This window comes from Stomoxys calcitrans, chromosome 1 (genome assembly GCF_963082655.1).
Source record: "Stomoxys calcitrans chromosome 1, idStoCalc2.1, whole genome shotgun sequence".
Lineage (NCBI taxonomy): Eukaryota > Metazoa > Arthropoda > Insecta > Diptera > Muscidae > Stomoxys > Stomoxys calcitrans.
The window spans coordinates 149,219,186-149,238,258 of NC_081552.1; the positions used below are offsets into that span (position 1 = coordinate 149,219,186).

Here is a 19,073-nt window from a genome sequence, read left to right on the forward strand (position 1 = left end):
GTATGACTATACTTCCGTAGTGAAGTGAGGCCAGAGCAAGATCGGAAATGTACCCGCTACATGAACCGGTTACACCTCACCGACACCGACCGATGATGGACGCGATTCTGGCAAACCGAACAGAACCAGTGTCCGGGGTTCTTTTCAATCCCGGCACGGACCAGAAGCGTGCGGAGAAGCCACTCCGGGATGTGTCTCTCCCATGACGAAAAAAGACGAACACGTACACTGAGGCGGCAGCCCTTGCCGATGAGGGTTCCATCGGGTCAATCCGGTGTGTACAACGGGTTGCCTCATCTCATCCTCCTACAATAAAACAAAAATGTAGTTTGCCTTTTTTTACTTATCTCAGATGCTTCTTGCCTATGTCCTGGCACCTCTACGTGTTAAAGGGAGAAGCGGTTTCTGACCAGCCTCTGGGAAAGCTGGACCGATGACAATAGGAACGATCGTGACCTTCTATTATCTTCAGAAATAAACTCGGAATATCGGCCTCTAGGGGAGCAATAGCAAGATATTCGGCCTTATCGTCGGTATTGTGCAGTGTCAAAATACATTTTTGCCCACGAACATTCCATTAAGAAAGTTTTAAGCTCAATAAAAGGGGTCCTACTTTTTATAGCCGAGTCCAAACGCCGTGCCATAGGGCGACACCTCTTTGGCTAGATTGTACAGGGTGTGCCAGAGAAACTTGCTTATTTGAAAGGTCGATAAAAGCTAAAGTACTTCAGCTATTGCTTTAACCCCTTTTTTATTTGAGAATACAATATGCCAATCTTTTTCATGCAGTCTTGAAAATGACAGTGGGAAAATGGCGAACCACATTGCACACACGCTGATTAAGCCGATTTTTGAAATACGTGTCCCCTTCTTGCAGCTTATCAATCGGTATGTTGGCAATGGCGTCGTGAATCTTGTTCTTGAGGTGTGCTATTGTCTGTGGTCGATTGACATAAACCAGGAATTTGCTTGTTGACGCAGCCGGAAATGTGGAAGGGAGCCTCATCAATGGAAAAAAACTACCTCAGACAGGTTGTCAATCAGCATTTTCCATGCATTTTGACGAGCAACAAAATCCCGTTCAGTTAATTTTTGCACAACAGCCAATCTATAGGGATGAAATTAAGAGTCTTGAAAGAGAATTCGTCGAACAACCGACTACCTCACTCTTTCGATATTTTCCGGAGTGACTTTTCCATTGACATCGAATTACGACTAGGAAAGAGTCTGTAAGCATGTATTTCAAAGTGAGTGCGTAAAGCACTTTGCGTAGCAACAAGTGAGCGACCGTTAGAAAAGAAGCTCTCGACTGCGAAGGCCCGCTGCTTTCTAGATGATGGCAACTGACTGGACTGGGAAGTAAACTTGGGGATTTCACCCTCATGATGCGTCCCATTCCCCGTCCTACTCACCTCTCGGGAGTTTTTTCTGATAAGTAAGTAAGTTGCTCTGGCACATCCTGTATATGGCTGCATCATTAAACATATTTTTAGAGAAAATTTCATGAACATGTTTTTTGGAGTAAAATTTAATTAATATTGTAAAAAAATGTGTTAAACTGAAACCAATATAGGGGTTGTCTTTGTTTCTATTTAAAATAGAAAACAAAATAGAAACTCTTTTTTAAAAAGTTTTAGGCAAAAGACAGAGACGCTCACCCTTACCCTAATTTTCAGAATTTCACGCCAGATCTCGGAGAGGGGTTTTGCGATTTAAGCGAAAATTTGTGTGCTCTCTTATAGTAACCTAAACACAAAAATTTAGTATCCAATATTCGGATGGGGTACCTAGCAGGGGGGGATTTTCACCAAAGTCCATACCAAATATATATATATATATATATATATATATATATATATATATAGACCAATAACGACAATATGGGACTCAAATGAAAGGTATGTAATGGATCGATTATAGATAGCAACGTTCAGATGAGTGGTTGTCTGACAACGCAACCAAAATAAATTTTTCTATTATGTATGTGTGTATGTATTTTACTATTATGGAGGCCACCGTAGCGCAGAGGTTAGCATGTCCGCCTATGACGCTGAACGCCTGGGTTCGAATCCTGGCGAGACCATCAGAAAAAATTTTCAGCGGTGGTTTTCCCCTCCTAATGCTGGCACCATTAGTGAGGTACTATGCCATGTAAAACTTCTCTCCAAAGAGGTGTCGCACTGCGGCACGCCGTTCGGACTCGGCTATAAAAAGTAGTCCCCTTATCATTGAGCTTAAACTTGAATCGGACTGCACTCATTGATATGTGAGAAGTTTGCCCCTGTTCCTAAGGGGGCAAAATTTGCATTTTGCATGTACGGCAACTTTTGTCAATTGATGCCGGTAATAGTGTATTGGCAGTCCCGCAGCAAGAAAATGTGAAAACAAGGTTGTAAATTACAATGAATAAACCAAGGCGTATTTTATAGTGTGGCCGCATTGGCGAATTGCTACAACAAAGCTTCTTTTTTGGGAACTTGATGTGTCAAAATTTGTAAACAGGGCGAAGAATAATCAATTCGCTCTGACATTAAAAATTTTCGGCAAATTTGTTTCGACCAATCACAAAGCAAGAGGAAAGAAGTTTAATAATTTTTGGGTGTCAAGAAAACACATATTTTAAAACGTTTGAAATACCAATTAGCTCCAGGGGCTTTACCCACAAAACTGGCAGGAACATTGAGGTCCAATCTGTGTGGTGTTCATTGCTGTCACGAGAAGCTGAGCTGAGTTGAAATAGTTTCATGGACCCAGTAGGAAGATTGTGATTAGAGCTGAATCACCACAAGGAGGGGTTGTGAATTTCTTTTTGGCTCTTGGATATCTGTCGGATTTTCAGGTCATTTGAAAAGGACAGTTAAAGTTTATTGGATGGATAAGATGACGTTGTCATCATGGTGTGTGGCCGTTCAGAATGCATATATTGGGTTGCCCAAAAAGTAATTGTGGATTTTTTAAAAGAATGTAAATAAATGCATTTTTAATAAAACTTAGAATGAACTTTAATCAAATATACTTTTTTACACTTTTTTTCTAAAGCAAGCAAAAAGTAACAGCCGATAACTGACAGAAGAAAGAATGCAATTACAGAGTCACAAGCTGTGAAAAAATTTGTCAACGCCGACTATATGAAAAATCCGCAATTACTTTTTGGGCGACCCAATAGTATTCTGCCAAAATACTAGGTAACTTGATATGTTCAGGGGTCCTCTGCTAGATGTGATGGAGCTGCCGCTCTCACTACTGAATCTCCTGAAAAGCCATTGCAATGTCAGGACTTTGACTTTGCGCTTGGTCACATGGCAGACTTAAGCTTGATTTGTGGCGATGAGGAGGAGGAGGAGTCATAGACGGTTGAGCACCTATTGTGAGACTGCCCTGAAATTGCGAGAGTAGGTGCAGGATAGTTGCTACACAAAATCCATTTTCCTGTTTAAATTATCTTGATGCAAAAGTCCCTTCGCCATTCTTGACTGCTATAGCTTTAAATTGCATATTGGAGGGAATTTCTCCAGACCTCCTGGCCGTTTTGTAATGCTTGTGGGCTCCTAATCTTCTTCATTTTAATGTCTGGAATTGTACTTCTGTGCTTTTTGAATCTTTCGGGGGCGACACAATAGACCTAAGTTCCCTGAGTGAAAGTGATGGTGAATGAGGTTGCTAGACGCGAGCCATTATATACCCTATGTTTAAAAACCATAACAGCAGCAAACACATTTATAAATTATTTATTTTGAATTCAAAAATGAATTGGCATATCAAAGTCACTCAGCTGGGCTGATGCAGCCACCTGATAAATACGCCTTGGAATAAGCATTTTATTTTTAATTTAAAGCACTGTTGAACTATACTTTTATTTATTAACAAGTAAGAGATCGTTTTATGTCGCCGCTTGGTTACCCTTTCGCTTTCCCCAATTTTCAAAAACGCCAGATCTCGGAGATGCGTTGTATGCCACCTTATGGTACCCCATAAAAACGAAATTGGTAAACAATGTTGGGGTCAAATAACCTTGGGGGACGACCCATCCCAAAACCCACCAGAACGGCCATGGGTACCGATTGGGACAATATGGATATCAAATGAAAGGTATTTAAGAGTATTTAGAGTAAGAATTCGGTATACAAATTTCACTCTTAATTTTCGGGGGAAGGGGTCCCCCACCCACAAAAAAGCCCCAAGAGGACACTTTCACCGCTTTAGGCAATATGGGTATCAAATGAAAGGTATTCAAGAGTAGAGTACAAAATGGGCATTTAAAAGTACCCTTAGTGTCGGGGGGCCCCCACCCCCCAAAAAAAGACCACCCAACAGGACACTTTAAATGAAAGGTATTAAGTAGAATTCAAATCTGACACAAAAATTTATTTTTTGCAGTCTGAGGGCCCTCCCCACCCCACAAATTTACCGATTCTGACAATATGGATATCAAAAAAAAGATATTTAACGGTCGAGTGCAAAAGTGATATTAAAATGTATTCCTTGGTGTATGTATTCCCCACCCCCCAAAACCCCTCAACAGGACATATTTACCGATTGAGACAACATGGGTATCAACGAAAGATATTTGTAATTTGTTATAAGAATTTGGTCCAAGGCGTCTACGGGGCCTCCCCAACCCCAAAAATCCCCAAAACAGGCATAAATGTTCAACGTCACAAAAATGGGTATCGAATGAAAGGTCTTTCGGAGTTGACTACGAATCTGGTATGAACAATTAGGACAGAGACTGGGATAGGCCCACCCACTAAATACCCTTCAATAGGACGTGTAGTTCGATCGGGATTATATGTCAATTCAAAGAAAGGTCTATGTATATTTTGAATCTAATGTGTTTGTATAAAGATTCAAGTATCTGGGTCACGTCCTACCGTTCCGCAGGATAGTAGATGGTTCTTAGCGTCGGGGGGACCGAATCTCTCCTCCAATAAATACAACGCCAGACTGTCATGTAGTATGAACGAGACTATATAGTGTACTCAAATGAAAGGACGTGTCAGAGTGCAATCCCCCTCCCCCTATCCTTCCTAAAAAAAAGGAATTAGAAATAATATATGAGTAATATGAAATAATATATGAATGCCGATCAGGATAGAATAGCACAAAAATAAAAGGTATTTGGTAGCAGAGTACACTTTTTACCTTCAAATTGGGATGGGCTCAAGAGGACCTGCGGACCTGCGGATCAGCGGATAATGTGGTATTCCAAGTAGTCGCTTTGAAATATGATTTTGAATGTAGATAACCAATACAAAAAAATTAATAAGTGTGAAACTGAACGAGACCCGTTACGGGGCTCAAACAAAATCGTGCCCTAGCAAGATGCTGGTATTACTTCAGTGTCCGCCTCTAAACTCACTTCAACCGTTCATGACTGCCTACTATGGCGATAAATAATAGGTATTTTATGGTAGAAAACGAATTTGATACCCAATTTTGAGGACAAATGTTTGGGGGTCGTGTCACCCCATAAACTCCGCCTGAACCAATGACAATTGGGGTTCAAATTAAAGAAATTTGAGAGTAGAGCACGATGCTGATATTTTTTCAGAGCTAAGTACGTGGGTGGCCGCCTCACCATGCATACCCCTCAAACTGGACATATTTGTGGATTATGGCAAAAAGGAGCTGAAATCTGCATCTATTTCATGGTGCTTCAAGGACGCCTCGCCTCATTAACTCCCCCTAAACCACACATATATACCGAATATAACAATATGTAGCTTCAATGTGGTTTTTGGGAGTGGAGTATAAATCTGATATCCACTTTCGGGGCAAAGAGTTTGGCTACTCCAATCCACCACCAAATCCAAGCGAATGAAGTAGATCTAACATCCAAACTTTAATGAGCGGACCCTCCCCTTACCTTATTTTCAAAAACGCCAGATCTCGCCAATTGAAATATAAACCAATAATGACAATATGGGACTCAAATGAAAGGTATTTGAGACCAGAGCACTAATCTGAAATATGGGGTCCGCCTCACCCCCGAAAACACCCCCATACCGGACATATGTACCGACCATAGCAATATAAGGCTCCAATGAAAGGTATTTGGGAGAAGAACACCATGCGCGTACCAGCATCCCCAAACAGGACTTATTTCCTGACGTTACCGTATAGGGCTCAGATAAAATAAGAGAGTAAAAGAATTCGCAGCGGAGCGGGCCCTGTCCAGCTAGATTTTATATGTAAATGGCAACATTTCCGCCAAAGAAACCCAAAAAAAAACCAATGTGGTAACCTTGTCAAACGCCCGAAAGAACTATTTAGGGAAATGTTTGCCCAAAAAAAAAAACGTAGTACCAGGCTTTAGATGAAAAAACAAGTTATAGCGAAATGAACACTTTTCATCTTTATTTTCCGCAATTTTTTTTATACGGAGTTTCACCGCGAAACCCGTATAAAGTACCAGCCTTTTGCGACATAGTCCATTTTTGCTTACAAGCCCCATTTATGAAGCCCTCCTGACATTTATTACACATACTTTTTATAAGATGTAGTTCAAAATTTAAACTTTAAAATTGGACACTTTTGAAAGAAGCTTTCTATCTGAAACAATAAAATATGAGCGGGATTACATTTTGTTAAGTTTTTTTATGTGTTTAGATTATTTAAAAAAATAATGTTTAATAAAATTGTAAATTTATTTTTGTTTTTCCATTTCTTTTGTAATATAAAAGCCAACAAGGCCAGTAAATCTCTATTACACAGTACTAAATCTGAGTTCAAACTTAGAACTAAATAATCATAGGTTTAAATAAAAGAAATATGTATAAAGAAAATAGGAACAATCATAAACAAAAACAATTACAGATAATATTAAAAAAGAAATTGAGGTCGGGTTAGCAGTAACACATTTGTAAGCAACGTTGTGGAATAAAAGCTACAAATCAGACGAGAAAAGTTAAAGCTTTAACCGAAACACATTATTAGTATGCGAAAAAATTCGTAGTTCATTGGGTAGTCTATTCCAACTACTAGTTGTTCTAACCAAATACGATCTTGCATAAAAACAAGAGTTTACAACTCTTTTTATCAGTATTTGAGGGTTTCGTAGAGATCTTGAAAATTTGAAACTCTGATACAATCGTGTGGGAATATTATAAAAGATATCTATAGATCGAAAACTCGCAAAATTCTAAAAAGAGCATCCCAAAAACCGTTTAACATACCCTGATACAAGATATATTCATTTGCAGGTAGTGGCAGCTGCCAAACAACAAAATATTGAGTGCACTATCTATCAAAGCCAGGGATTAGTGCAGCTCTGATTTTGTGTATGTAACTAGTTCGCGGCATTTTTCGCACTTGTTGACAGAAAGTGACGCACTACGCGAGAAAAAATTGTACTCAGCTGTTTACGGTACACTACCTGGTAATTATGTCATGCCCAGATATGTGTTCTCTACGCCGAACATGGAAAACGATAATTGAGTTCACCACACGTTTTAGCTTCCTACTCCTCCTCCTGCAGAGACAAAGAAAATCTGGTAACTGAAACAGATAACATGCTGAGGTTATTGAAAGAACATTTTACCCAACTGCTAGCGTCCGACGTTGGCGACGAAGAGGATACCGCAGAACCATTCAATGATGATGAACAACAAGGCAGCGGGATCCGACGGGTTATCCGCTGAACTATTTAAGACCGGAGGCGACACGCTAATAAGGCGTATGCATCAGCTTATCTGCGCAACCTGGCTAGAAGAACGCATAGCCGATGATTGGAACCTCAGCATACTATGTCCCGAGAAAAAAGACAAGACGGAATGCACCAACTACAGAGGAATAAGTCTCCTCCCCATCGCATACAAGATACTCTCGAGCGTGCTGTGTGAAAGATTAAAACCTAAAGTCAATGAGATAATTGGGCCCTATCAATGCGGCTTTCGACCTGGTAAATCCACCCTGGACCAGATATTCACACTACGCCAAAACCTGGAAAAAACCCGAGAAAGACAAATCAACACCTACCATCTCGATGTTGATTACAAAGCCGCTTTCCATACTCCTTTACGTTCAAAGGTATTTCAAGCCATGTCTGAGTTTGGTATCCCTGCAAAATTAATAAGACTCTGCAGGATGGCACTTGCTGATACGCGTTCCTCAGTAAGAATAGGAAAGAATCTCTCCGAACCATTTAATACCAAACGAGGTTTCAGACAAGGAGACAGCCTATCGTGTGATCGCTTTAATATCCTGTTGGAGAAGATTATACGAGATGCAGATAGATGAATAGATGTGGCACACTAAAAGCTACTCGCCTATGCCGACGACATCGACATCATAGGTCGGTCACCGGAAGTAGTAACTGCTGCCTTTGAAAGAATCGAAAGAGAGTCAGTGAAAATGGGTCTGGCAGTAAATGGAGATAAGACGAAATGGATGGTTTCAACTCCCAAAACACCCTGTACAACCGAGCAGATAAAGAAAATGGAGAAAGTTGTGAACCACAACTTTGAGATAGTCCGTAACTTTATCTACCTCGGCATCGCCGTAACCGAAACGAATGACACCAGTTTTGAGATTAAGCGAAGAATAATACTGGCAAACAGATGCTACTTTGGACTAAGTCAGCAGTTTAGAAACAAGGCCACCTCTCGACAGGCGAAGAATACTCTATACAAGATACCGACACTACCAGTGCTTGGAGTATTTGAGAGAAAGATTCTTCGTAAAATATATGGAGCAGTTTGCGATAATGGAGAATATAGGCGACGTATGAACCACGAGCTGTATGACAACGATAGCATAGTTACACGCATCAAAATACAACGACTGCGTTGGCTAAGTCATGTAGTCAGCTAAGTCTTTTGAAGGCAAACACGGTGGTACACGCAAACCAGGAAGACCAAAAGACCGATAGAAAGATCAAGTGGTGGGAGACACCTCGAAACTTGGTGTCAGAATGAGCGCAGAAGATCGAGGCGCTTGGAACGCTATTCTACGTTCGGCTAGTTGAACAAATATTCTGTCATAGCCAATTAAAAGGAAAAAACACGTTTTAGCTTATTAAAATGTACTTCAGAAATACGTTCTCCAGGAGCTTAATGGCTGCCTGGCTGTCTGAGAAGATGTTTATGCCAATCGCCGTAATGACATTTTATCTTAGCCATTACACCACTTCCTTAATTGCAAGGATCTCTGCCTGATACACACTGCAGTAGTCGGGTAACCTCTTCGATATGAAGTTCTAGATCTTTAGAGTACACCCCAAAGCCCACCTGGTCGTTTAGTTCGGAACCATCTGTATAAGTCTATGTAACTTCTTTTACCAGGGATATCGTAGTTCCAATCGGTTCTATCAGGAATAGTGGTACAGTCCCAGTGGTGTCTAATGCAGGCACCTGCCTGACCACAACACCGTATAGCATAATAGGTCTGACAACTGCAGTATATACCCAATGCATGACACGCGGTCTAAATCTCCACCTTTTAGTTCTCGTGTATAGGGCAAGAGTGGCCTTTCTTGGATTTGGAGTTCAATTTCCTGTCCAGCAAAACACCCAGGTATTTTGCGCTTTCTGTAAATGGAACATTCTCTCCACCCAAGAAGACAGGTTCCACTGTAGGCAACTTGTATCGTCTGCTGAAAAGAACTACTTCTGCCTTGCACGGATTTATACTCAGACCACTTTCGGTAGCCCACTTTGCTGTTGCACGGGGAGCTTCCTAAAGTATATCTCTTAGAGTGCTGGCAAATTTTCCCCTAACCGCAATTGCCACGCCATCAGCATACGCGACCACTTTTACGCCTTTTTCTTCCAGAGACAATAATATATTGTCAATGGCTACATTCCAAAGTAGAGGAGACAGTACACCTCCTTGAGGAGTTCCTCTGCTGACCCATCTTTTTAGATCCACAGATCCCAAGCCTGCCGTAATCCATATTTTAGTAAGTAATTAATAAACTTTCTAACGGTAGAGTTGATGCCTAGAAAAAATTACATTTTATTTTGTTTTATGATGAGTAATTAATTTATTTAAATAATTCCAAACATTCGTTTACGTGTATAATATATTTTATGTATATATATATATCTAGCAATATGTGTGTAATTGTTATTTTTACAATTTTACAACACAAAAGTAAAATTAAAAAAATTATATTTGTATCCGTTGCAGCGTAGTTGTCTCTAGATAGGCAGAAGTTTCCAAGGATTTCTTGCTTTGGAATTGCCATGCCACAAGTTTCCGAAAAGCCAAAACAAATGTGAAAAAGCATTCATTCCGATTTCTCTTGTATTTTTTTTCGTGTTGGTGACGATAATTAAGACCAGCTTTTTGTAATTGTTGTAAGTAATTCATTGCAGAAGAGAAATGCCGTTGGAAAATTGATTGATGCCCAAGAGACTCAATTACTTGCAATTGAATTGAATTTAGTTTGCAATTTGCGGTTGACTTGAGGAGTTGAGCCAAAGGACTTTGGCAAATTACTGGAGGAAATTAAAATAATTTCACATTCATACGCAATGGGGGAAGACTCCGTTACAAATTTTCCGAAATTGCATAGATAAAAATGTCCGAGTGGTGCGTGAGTGTGTTTGAATGTAATGGCTAAAATTTGATATCCAATTTGTTTTCTATGTGCTCGCAGAGAATTGTTTACAAAGTGTAGATAGATTTGACATTTGAACCCGTTTTCACCATTGTATCCTTATGTAGCTGATAAAGTAAGTTTTGACGACCCAAACGCAAAGATTCTCTCAGTTTGTGGCCAATCTCAAGGGCTGCTTCTTCATTGTTGCCATTGGCAGTCCAAATTGCTAGAAGAAACAAACATAGATCGTAAAGCTCGTGAAAGATTTAATTAGCGAAGAACTTACAAATTTTATTATTCTTCTGGCGAATATTGACAACGGCACCACATATCTGGTCTGAATGATCAAACGCTTCACCGATTAGGCACAAAATCTGAAAAAAAAAATAATAATAATTCAACAAGTTGTACAACAAGACGGCTTTAGTGTGTTGATTGTCTTATTTTATACGCACCACATCAAGCCATAGATTATCTAATTCACTTTTGGGACACCGATTTAATGTGATCACCCAACGACCACCCTGTTTGTTAGCCGTGTCTTCCCACATTGGTCGGATACCTTTTTTGAAGAGTGAATAATCGCTTCCTATTTTAATGTCAGATGGAGGTTTGATGTGATTGTAGAGACTGTGGGTAAAAAAAAATAAAAGAAAGCAAATTTCTGTAATTATTGTTGTTGTGTTATTGGGTTGTATAAAAACTAACGTTGCTTCAATATAATGCCATATATTTACGAAAAGTACATATCAAGTCTGTACATGGTTACATTTCGTCCCTTTAAAAGATTAACAAAAATTAAAATACAAAATTTTCCACGAACAGAGGGCAAACATCTCACATATCAATGAGTGCAGCCCAATTCAAGTTTTTTATGCTCAATGATAAGGAATCTCCTTTTTATTGGCGAGTCCCAACGGCGTGCCGCAAGGCGACACCTCTCTGAGGAGTTTTTACATTTCTCATCTCTTCAAATGCATCCAGCATTAAGAGTGGATAACTAACGCTGAAAATTTTCTGATTTTCTCGCCAGGTTTTCAATTCAGGCGTTCAACGCCAAAGTTGGACATGTTTACCTATGCGTCGACATCCCATGTTAAAAAAGTACCATACATTAACCGCTTGTGAGGAAAACTTCATCAGTTTTATTTTAGAAACTGCAGAAGCTGAAACTTAGAGCAGACCCGTACATTGTTTCGACGCAGGTCAACTCCATGTATTAAGCAACAGCAGTAAAATCCACGATATATTTAGCAAACCATTAATTGTACCGCCCCATTAGAAGAAAGGTTTATTGATCTATTTACCACCTCAAGATTCAGAAGTAGGCAGCCTTATTACTGGCTGGCTTCTCTATTTATGGCACATGATTCAAAGATGCCGCCTTCAAGCCTTAGACTATGTTCAGAACAAAGCTGTTTTGAGCAAACGACTCGTTTTCGATTTACAATTCATAAGGGCAAAACGCCTCGTTTGCCACAAAAACGAGTCATTCAAAGCGTGTGAGCCGAAATAAATGCCTAAATTGTCCTAAATAAACACGGCCCTGAATAATATAAAAAAAATCGAATTTTTTTCCAAATAAAATTACTAAAATAAACAAAATTTGACAGAGAATAAAAAAACATAACATTTATGTTGAAGTGTGAAAAAACGCAATTTCCAAAACACCTCAACTAGTGTGAATGGTTGAAATTTGTTTCAAAATGACATAAGCAAAACGAGTCAATGTAGACATAGCATTAAGTTGCTGGAGTTAAATCCGCTTCCGAGCATCATTGTAGGAATAGATGCTAATACACATCACCAATCCCATGGCAGTCGGTTGTACGTACCGGATTGACCCGATGAAGTCCTTCATCGCAAGGGCTACCGCCGCAGTTTACAACACACTGCTACAACAACAACAACCAATCCCATGGCAGCCGGTTGTAGTACCGGATTGACCCGATGGGTTCATTCATCGGCAAGGGCTGCCGCCTCAGTTTCCAACACACTGCTACAACAAAAACTAGATATGGGGCAATCCCATGGCAGCCGGTTGTACGTACCGGATTGACCCGATGGAGTCCTTCATTGGCAAGGGCTGCCGCCTCAGTATTCAACACACTGCTACAACAACAACAACTACAACAACAACCAGATATGGGGAAGTTCGGATATCAACGAAAGGGGTGAGCTGCCACAAGATGTTACCCTTGTATTGGAAGATATAAGCGGACATATATGCCACTGGGAAGGATGTTCGACTATAGGTATATTAGTTTTAGCCCTGGCGAGAATACTGCAGAAGTGATCCCTCGGCTAAACTGCAGAAAGGCGGATTGGGATAAATTTCGACACACATCCTGCACGACTATCCCTTCTAGACCTGAAAACTGCGGGGGACATAGACATAAAAGTCACGCGGATGACGAAAGCCCTGAATGACACTTGTGTCAGCATGTCCTGGTGCCAAGCCAACGGGCAAACAGCGACCACTATGGTGGACCTTAGAACCGATTGGTCTAAAGAAGGACTGCCGAGAACTCTTCAACAGAGCGTAAGCCACGAGGACTCCGCACGATTGGGATGTCTATAAGGCTGAGCTAAGAAAATATATGGGCGATATGAGAAAGGCTCACAAATTCTGGGTGTAATTCTGCAGTTCCGTAAAGGATACATCTGAGGCCTCTAGGCTAAGGTCGAAGCTATTCTCTAGACCTATTACGGTGGGATATATTCAGAAGTCAGAGAATGTATGCATTTTTAGGGAGGAAACTTTAAAACTACTCGTTGATATACATTTTCCGGGAACTCTCCAACGAACGACGCACAGTGTTGCCTCTTCTTACATTCGTAGGACAAAAATAGTTCGAGTTAACATAGAGCTCTACAATTTTTCACATACGCATATTTGTGAGTGATATGGAAAAAAGTGAAGTATGGTCCAAATCGGTATATATCCTGATATAGCTTCCATATAAACCGATCTCCCGACTTGACTTCTTGAGCTCCAGAAGGTTGCAATTATTATCCGATTTGAAACAGCAGATGCATGATGATCTCTGTTACGAGCCTCAACAACTACCACAAGTATGGGCCAATCGGTCTATAACCTGATATAGCTCCCATATAGACCGATCGCCCGATTTAACATTTTGCACCTCCAGAGGGCACAATTATTGTCCGATTCGGCTGAAATTTTTCACAATAACTTCTGCCAATTTCTTCTCAAAAACTGCCAATTATGCCAAATCAGTAAATAAACCTATATAGCTCCCATATAAACCAATCCCTTGAAGGCGTTTACTTTACCTTACGACTTTATCCCTGAATTGTGTTTTCCATTTCACTGATTTCCGGCGTTTATATTAATTTTTAGGTTTTGGTGTGTTCAGGGGACAATAGTAGAGTTTTCCGGCGAACATTTTTGTAGAATATTTTGATATTCTAAAATACCATTTTAAAAAGTTTTTAACACCCTTTCTGAATATACAGAAATGGGACAAGTATGGGCAATGAAAAAGAATAAGGGCGGCCCAAGTCGGCCCTTTTTAGATCCACTCTGCTGAAAATTTATTTATGCCTCTTATTTAACACTAACGGTACAAACCATATGTTCATGCCTGTGACACTTTTCGCTGACACATGTGGTTTGAATTATGCCCTCTTTAAGATCTTTTTCTATTTTGGTACCCCAGTCAAAAAAAAACTTACATTTTTGGGACAAAATATGTAGCATTCATTTGTTAAAAGAACCATATGAATTTTATTTTTAATTTTTGTTTTTTTTTTTTTTTTTTAATTCTTCTTATAATTAGAATCTGTGTCCGAAAGACTGGCTTCTTCACTAAGAGAGATATACTCTGCTTGAATCATGTAGCATGTCTTGTATACCTATGGTATGGAGGGACACAAAAGATTTTCGTCCTATTGGTCTGTCATCCTTTAGATAAATTGCTTCAACCACTGCTGTGAGGCAAACACATTGGTCGTGCGGCGGCTACGTCCAATGTGTTATATTTGATACAATGTCCGATGTTTCAGGTAGTATGGATTATATATACACTGCCGGAGCTGTTTTTTTTTTACAAAAAAAAATGTATTACTGTTCATGATATAACCTATTGGAAATAGGTTATATCATGAACAGTAACTATGAGCATCACGCAGGCTGGAACTTTGAGCCCCAATCTGTGTGGTGTTCTTCGTTATCACAGGGTCCACAGGTTGCGGATAGTGGAATGCTCCCTAAGGAGTAGCTGCAACTGCAGTCGCGGACAATCAGCGGTATAGAGGGCAGAGTCTCAGCGAGAGGCCGGGTGGCACCGGCTCGGATGGGAACGAGCTTGCTCACCTATAAGACCAGACGAGGATCGGAACCCCCATAGAATCTATAGCCCCCGAGAATTTTTGTCAGTACACATATTTTTTAAACAATATACACTTGTTTTCGTTTAGCTTAACTACACAAAAAATAATTTGACTACACAACAAATCATTGGATTTCACTCACAAAGAGCAAGCAAAATTTGAGAAGCTGCCAAATTTGAATTAGGGACCTTTGTCTCGAAAATTGGGACAACATTTATGACTTGTACATGGCGGCTGAACGATCGGTTTCGAATCCTGGCGAGAACATCAGAAACAGTTTTCAGTGTCGACATTTGTGAGATACAATGGAATGTTCATGTGCAAATTTGCATTTCTTGGCGATTTGATGTAGGTATTTTTTTTTTTTGCAATGGAAGTTAGCACTCAGATTTGTTGTCTTGGCTTAATAACAACACTTGTGATATGTTTCCTTAAAAAATCGGGAAAGCTCCAGTGTGAGATGGGATTACTACACCACCAAATATTGGGTTTGTTGTTGTAGCAGTATGTTATTCACTTAGGCGACAACCCTTGCCGATGAAGGACTCCATCGGGTCAATCCAGCTGCCATGGGATTGTTTATCATAATCAGGAGAAGCTCAGCTAATAGCTGCCATACGCAGTAACTGGAACAGCACTCACGGACAATAATCGATGTCCAGTGAAGAGTCTCGATTTGGGCGAGTTATTGGCGCCTTTACATAACCAATGACCATCATGTTTCCGCGGCGATCGGTCCCATGGACCGGAACGAGATGGCTCACTTATAGAGCTGGACGAGGATCACTAACTCGACATACAATTGAGGCTACAATAGCAACAAAAGTCATGGTGGTCCCCCAAAACAAATGCAACAACTGAAATGGTACCTTTGAAGGCTCGAATTCAACAAAATCCACGCCGTAGTGGCAATGGCTAAAGATCTGAAAATATCCCGTCAGAGCATGCAACATAAACTCAAGGTAAAGCCTTATAATTTCTAAAATCACACAATCTTACACCAAAGCAAAAAATACACACTCGAAAGAGGATAGAGTGGGATCGCGCGCACGAACGCGGTGAAATTGCAAACATCGTGATCTCTAGAAATATTTACCAATTGAGCAATTCGTAAAATCGCAAAACGATTGTGTTTACTTAACAGTGCACATGTGACCGCCGGACAAACGCACAAAGCGCAACCGAATCAGTTAGTAATTCTTATATTGTAAGTAACTTAGCCTATTAAGATGACCAAATGTTCGCAGGCTACATCGTAACATGGCGTGATGCGATAGCTGTCGCTGAATTCATAAAAATCTTTCACTAGATATTATCAAGCACTGTTTTCTAATGCTAAGAGCCAGACACGATACAGTCGGACTTCGATTATCCGGAATGCTCGAGAGACCGGATATATTATGGAAATCGATTGTCCCTGATTAATACACCTGGGATATCTTTCCATTACCTCAATGGTGAAATCATTCGTTATATTTATTATTTTTGTTGAATTATCTGCCATTTCCATACTTTGTATTTTTATGATGGGAGTAGATTAATCAATCCCATGGCAACCGGTTGTATGTACCGGAATTACCCGTTGAGATCCTTCATCGGGGAAGGCTGTTACCTCAGTGTACAACACACTGCTACAACAACAACGAGTAGATTAATTTTTCAATAATGACATTTAAAGCTCCATATTACACCCTGGTCCATCGGCTGAATTTAATTCATTTTACGTCTGAATGTGCAGGGTTAGTTATCTATTATCTATTAGCAGAATTATTTTGCTATCATTTAGTTTGGGAACAAACTGTTTGTAAAACCATTCTTGAAATAAGTGTTGAGTTTACCCAAACTTTTTAATGGCTTTATAAACAACGGGAATTTTGTTAACATTCTTTAAAGCTCTTGACCGAGGACTTCTCCAGTAACAAACGCCTTGCACTTGAGAGTACCAGCAGCAGTAGCACATAATAATTTAGTTAATCAATCCCATGGCAGCCGGTTGTATGTACCGGATTGACCCGATGACTTCCTCCATCGGGAAGGGCTGCCGCCGCAGTGCATCACACACTGCTACAACAACAACAATATAATTCAGTTAGTTTCTCATTTGACACCGTAGGCCCATCTATGACTGCTTCATTATGGCATACCAAAATGCTACATTGCAAACTCTTCTAAATAGGACATTTTCATCGGCATTATAAATTTGTCTCATTGCTTAGTTTTCCCCTCGTTACAATATTGACATTCCAGACCTATGTATAGGGAATTCCCACCTTCACCTTGTTTTCATTTTTATCGGTTATTCTGATACTCCCGGAGCTTAATCACGGATAATGGAAAAATACAAAAAAAAATGTATTCTATCCAAAATATTGTAGGTTCCCGGATAACCGAGGTCCGATTTTCATATTGATTTTTTTTACCAAAACTACAATATTCCAATAAGTAAGTATTATTTACAAAGAATAAATTTGTACACATAAAATACTTGCCTCCAGAAATCTTCAACGGTGTCGAAACTGGTAATTTCATTTTGCATGTCTTCCCATGATTTAGAACGGTCGTTTTCCAAATACCAAAGTGTCCAGGTATTTTGCAGCGGATGCTTGATCAAATGCTCTGTGCGTACTTCTTCAGTTTCTTTGTTGGTTTCCTCTTTGGCTTCAGGACGTCCAGCAGCTGGCGTGGGCTGTGCGGCAGGAGCTGGAGAGTTTTCCTTTGGCGTTGCTGAAGAGGTCTGCAAACAAATATGTCATGGATTAGTCAATGCCACTACCAACACATTACGAATAATAAAAACAAAATTAAATGCATGTCACTGACACGGGGCAGTGTAGGAGGGGTGACACGGCAGATATAATTTGGCTTTCTTACTTTGAAAAAATGTGGGTTTGCAAAATTCTTCTTTCTATGAAAGTCGTTTTGGAACATTATGACACAGATATTAAATCAAATGAATCGAATTTGTTTGACAAACACAGGCAGAAAGCAGCAGCAAGCGGTGTCTTCTAATTTGTTTTAAGGTGGGGTGTGCGTGGAATTTAAACCAAATAGCCAAGAGAATGAAATGTCGTTGCTCTCACGTATGCTCTCAAATACTTGCAGTACTGGGGGGTGAGAGTGAATGGTGCTCCGCAACAGCAGAAATGTATGTAGGTATATACAGCTATCCAAGTAAAGTAATGTGTTCACCAAGTACATACAACACACTAAACAGAAGAGAGCTGGGCACTCAAATCAACAACAACTAACAAATGACACTACCCAAAAATAAAAAAAAAAAGAGTAATTAAGAGAGCCAGTTGTTTGTGTAGTAGTTATTCTCTTCACCACGTAATCCCCACTATGTATCAATGTTTTTTTTATTTATCCTTGATCGATGATCGAACAATGGAATTGGGAATGGACCGAGACAGATTCAGGTGTTTCTCCTTTTTTTTCTTTTCTCCTACGCTTTGTTTCTTCTTTCAATTGTAGGTTATAATGTTTTCAGGGCTTGTCTTCTTTTTTCGCAATTCACTTTTGTTACTGCAAACAATGGTCACAGGCTTAAAGCAATTTCTCCAGGAAAAAGCACTATTATTTATTTTGGACGGCTACCACGAATTTATGAATATTTTGATCTTTTACTGTCTCCGATGTCAATTTTTTTTTTTGTTTTTTTTTTAGGGCGACGAAAAACATTCCAAGTTTGAAATAATTTGGTAATAGGTAACTCAAATTTATTTTTTCTATACGATTTATCACATTTATTCCAAGGTAGACTTGATGATATTTGTTATTCACTGTTTGTTCCGAAATGAGCGTACTGTCGGATTGGACAAAATTACATTACAACGATGTGGGAAGTATGATGTGTGTTTTCAAACTGAATCCGATTGTGAGCGAGCGCACAAACGGCACAGATTTGGCAATATGGTGAGTAAAGAACGTACGCAGCGGCAGCAGTAATCCGCAAAACAACGACGCAAGAAACAATACACACATACCCTGCAAGCGAATGAGCGAGGTTCAATTTACTACATTCATATGTATACACACACATATACATGCAAACCAATCTATATGTAGCCATGCATCTAGTCAACCATGTACAATAAGTAGTCTGTCTGACTATTCTTGCACGACTGCTGCTTCTATGCCAGCCACCGAAAGTCTGTCATGTTGTTTCGGTGCT

General features: G+C 39.8%; 1 protein-coding gene across 1 annotated transcript; it reads right to left on the minus strand.

Annotated features, from left to right (window-relative positions):
• Window positions 1-10,003: 10,003 nt before the first annotated feature.
• On the minus strand, window positions 10,004-18,750 carry LOC106090081 (eukaryotic translation initiation factor 4E1). The gene is made up of 5 exons (XM_059369987.1): window positions 17,771-18,750; window positions 17,389-17,633; window positions 10,999-11,173; window positions 10,830-10,917; window positions 10,004-10,769 (listed from the first exon to the last, which is right to left on the minus strand). Exons 1-5 carry the CDS (start codon window positions 17,825-17,827, stop codon window positions 10,609-10,611), a joined length of 726 nt encoding a protein of 241 aa, XP_059225970.1. The 5' UTR covers window positions 17,828-18,750; the 3' UTR covers window positions 10,004-10,608.
• Window positions 18,751-19,073: the final 323 nt, after the last annotated feature.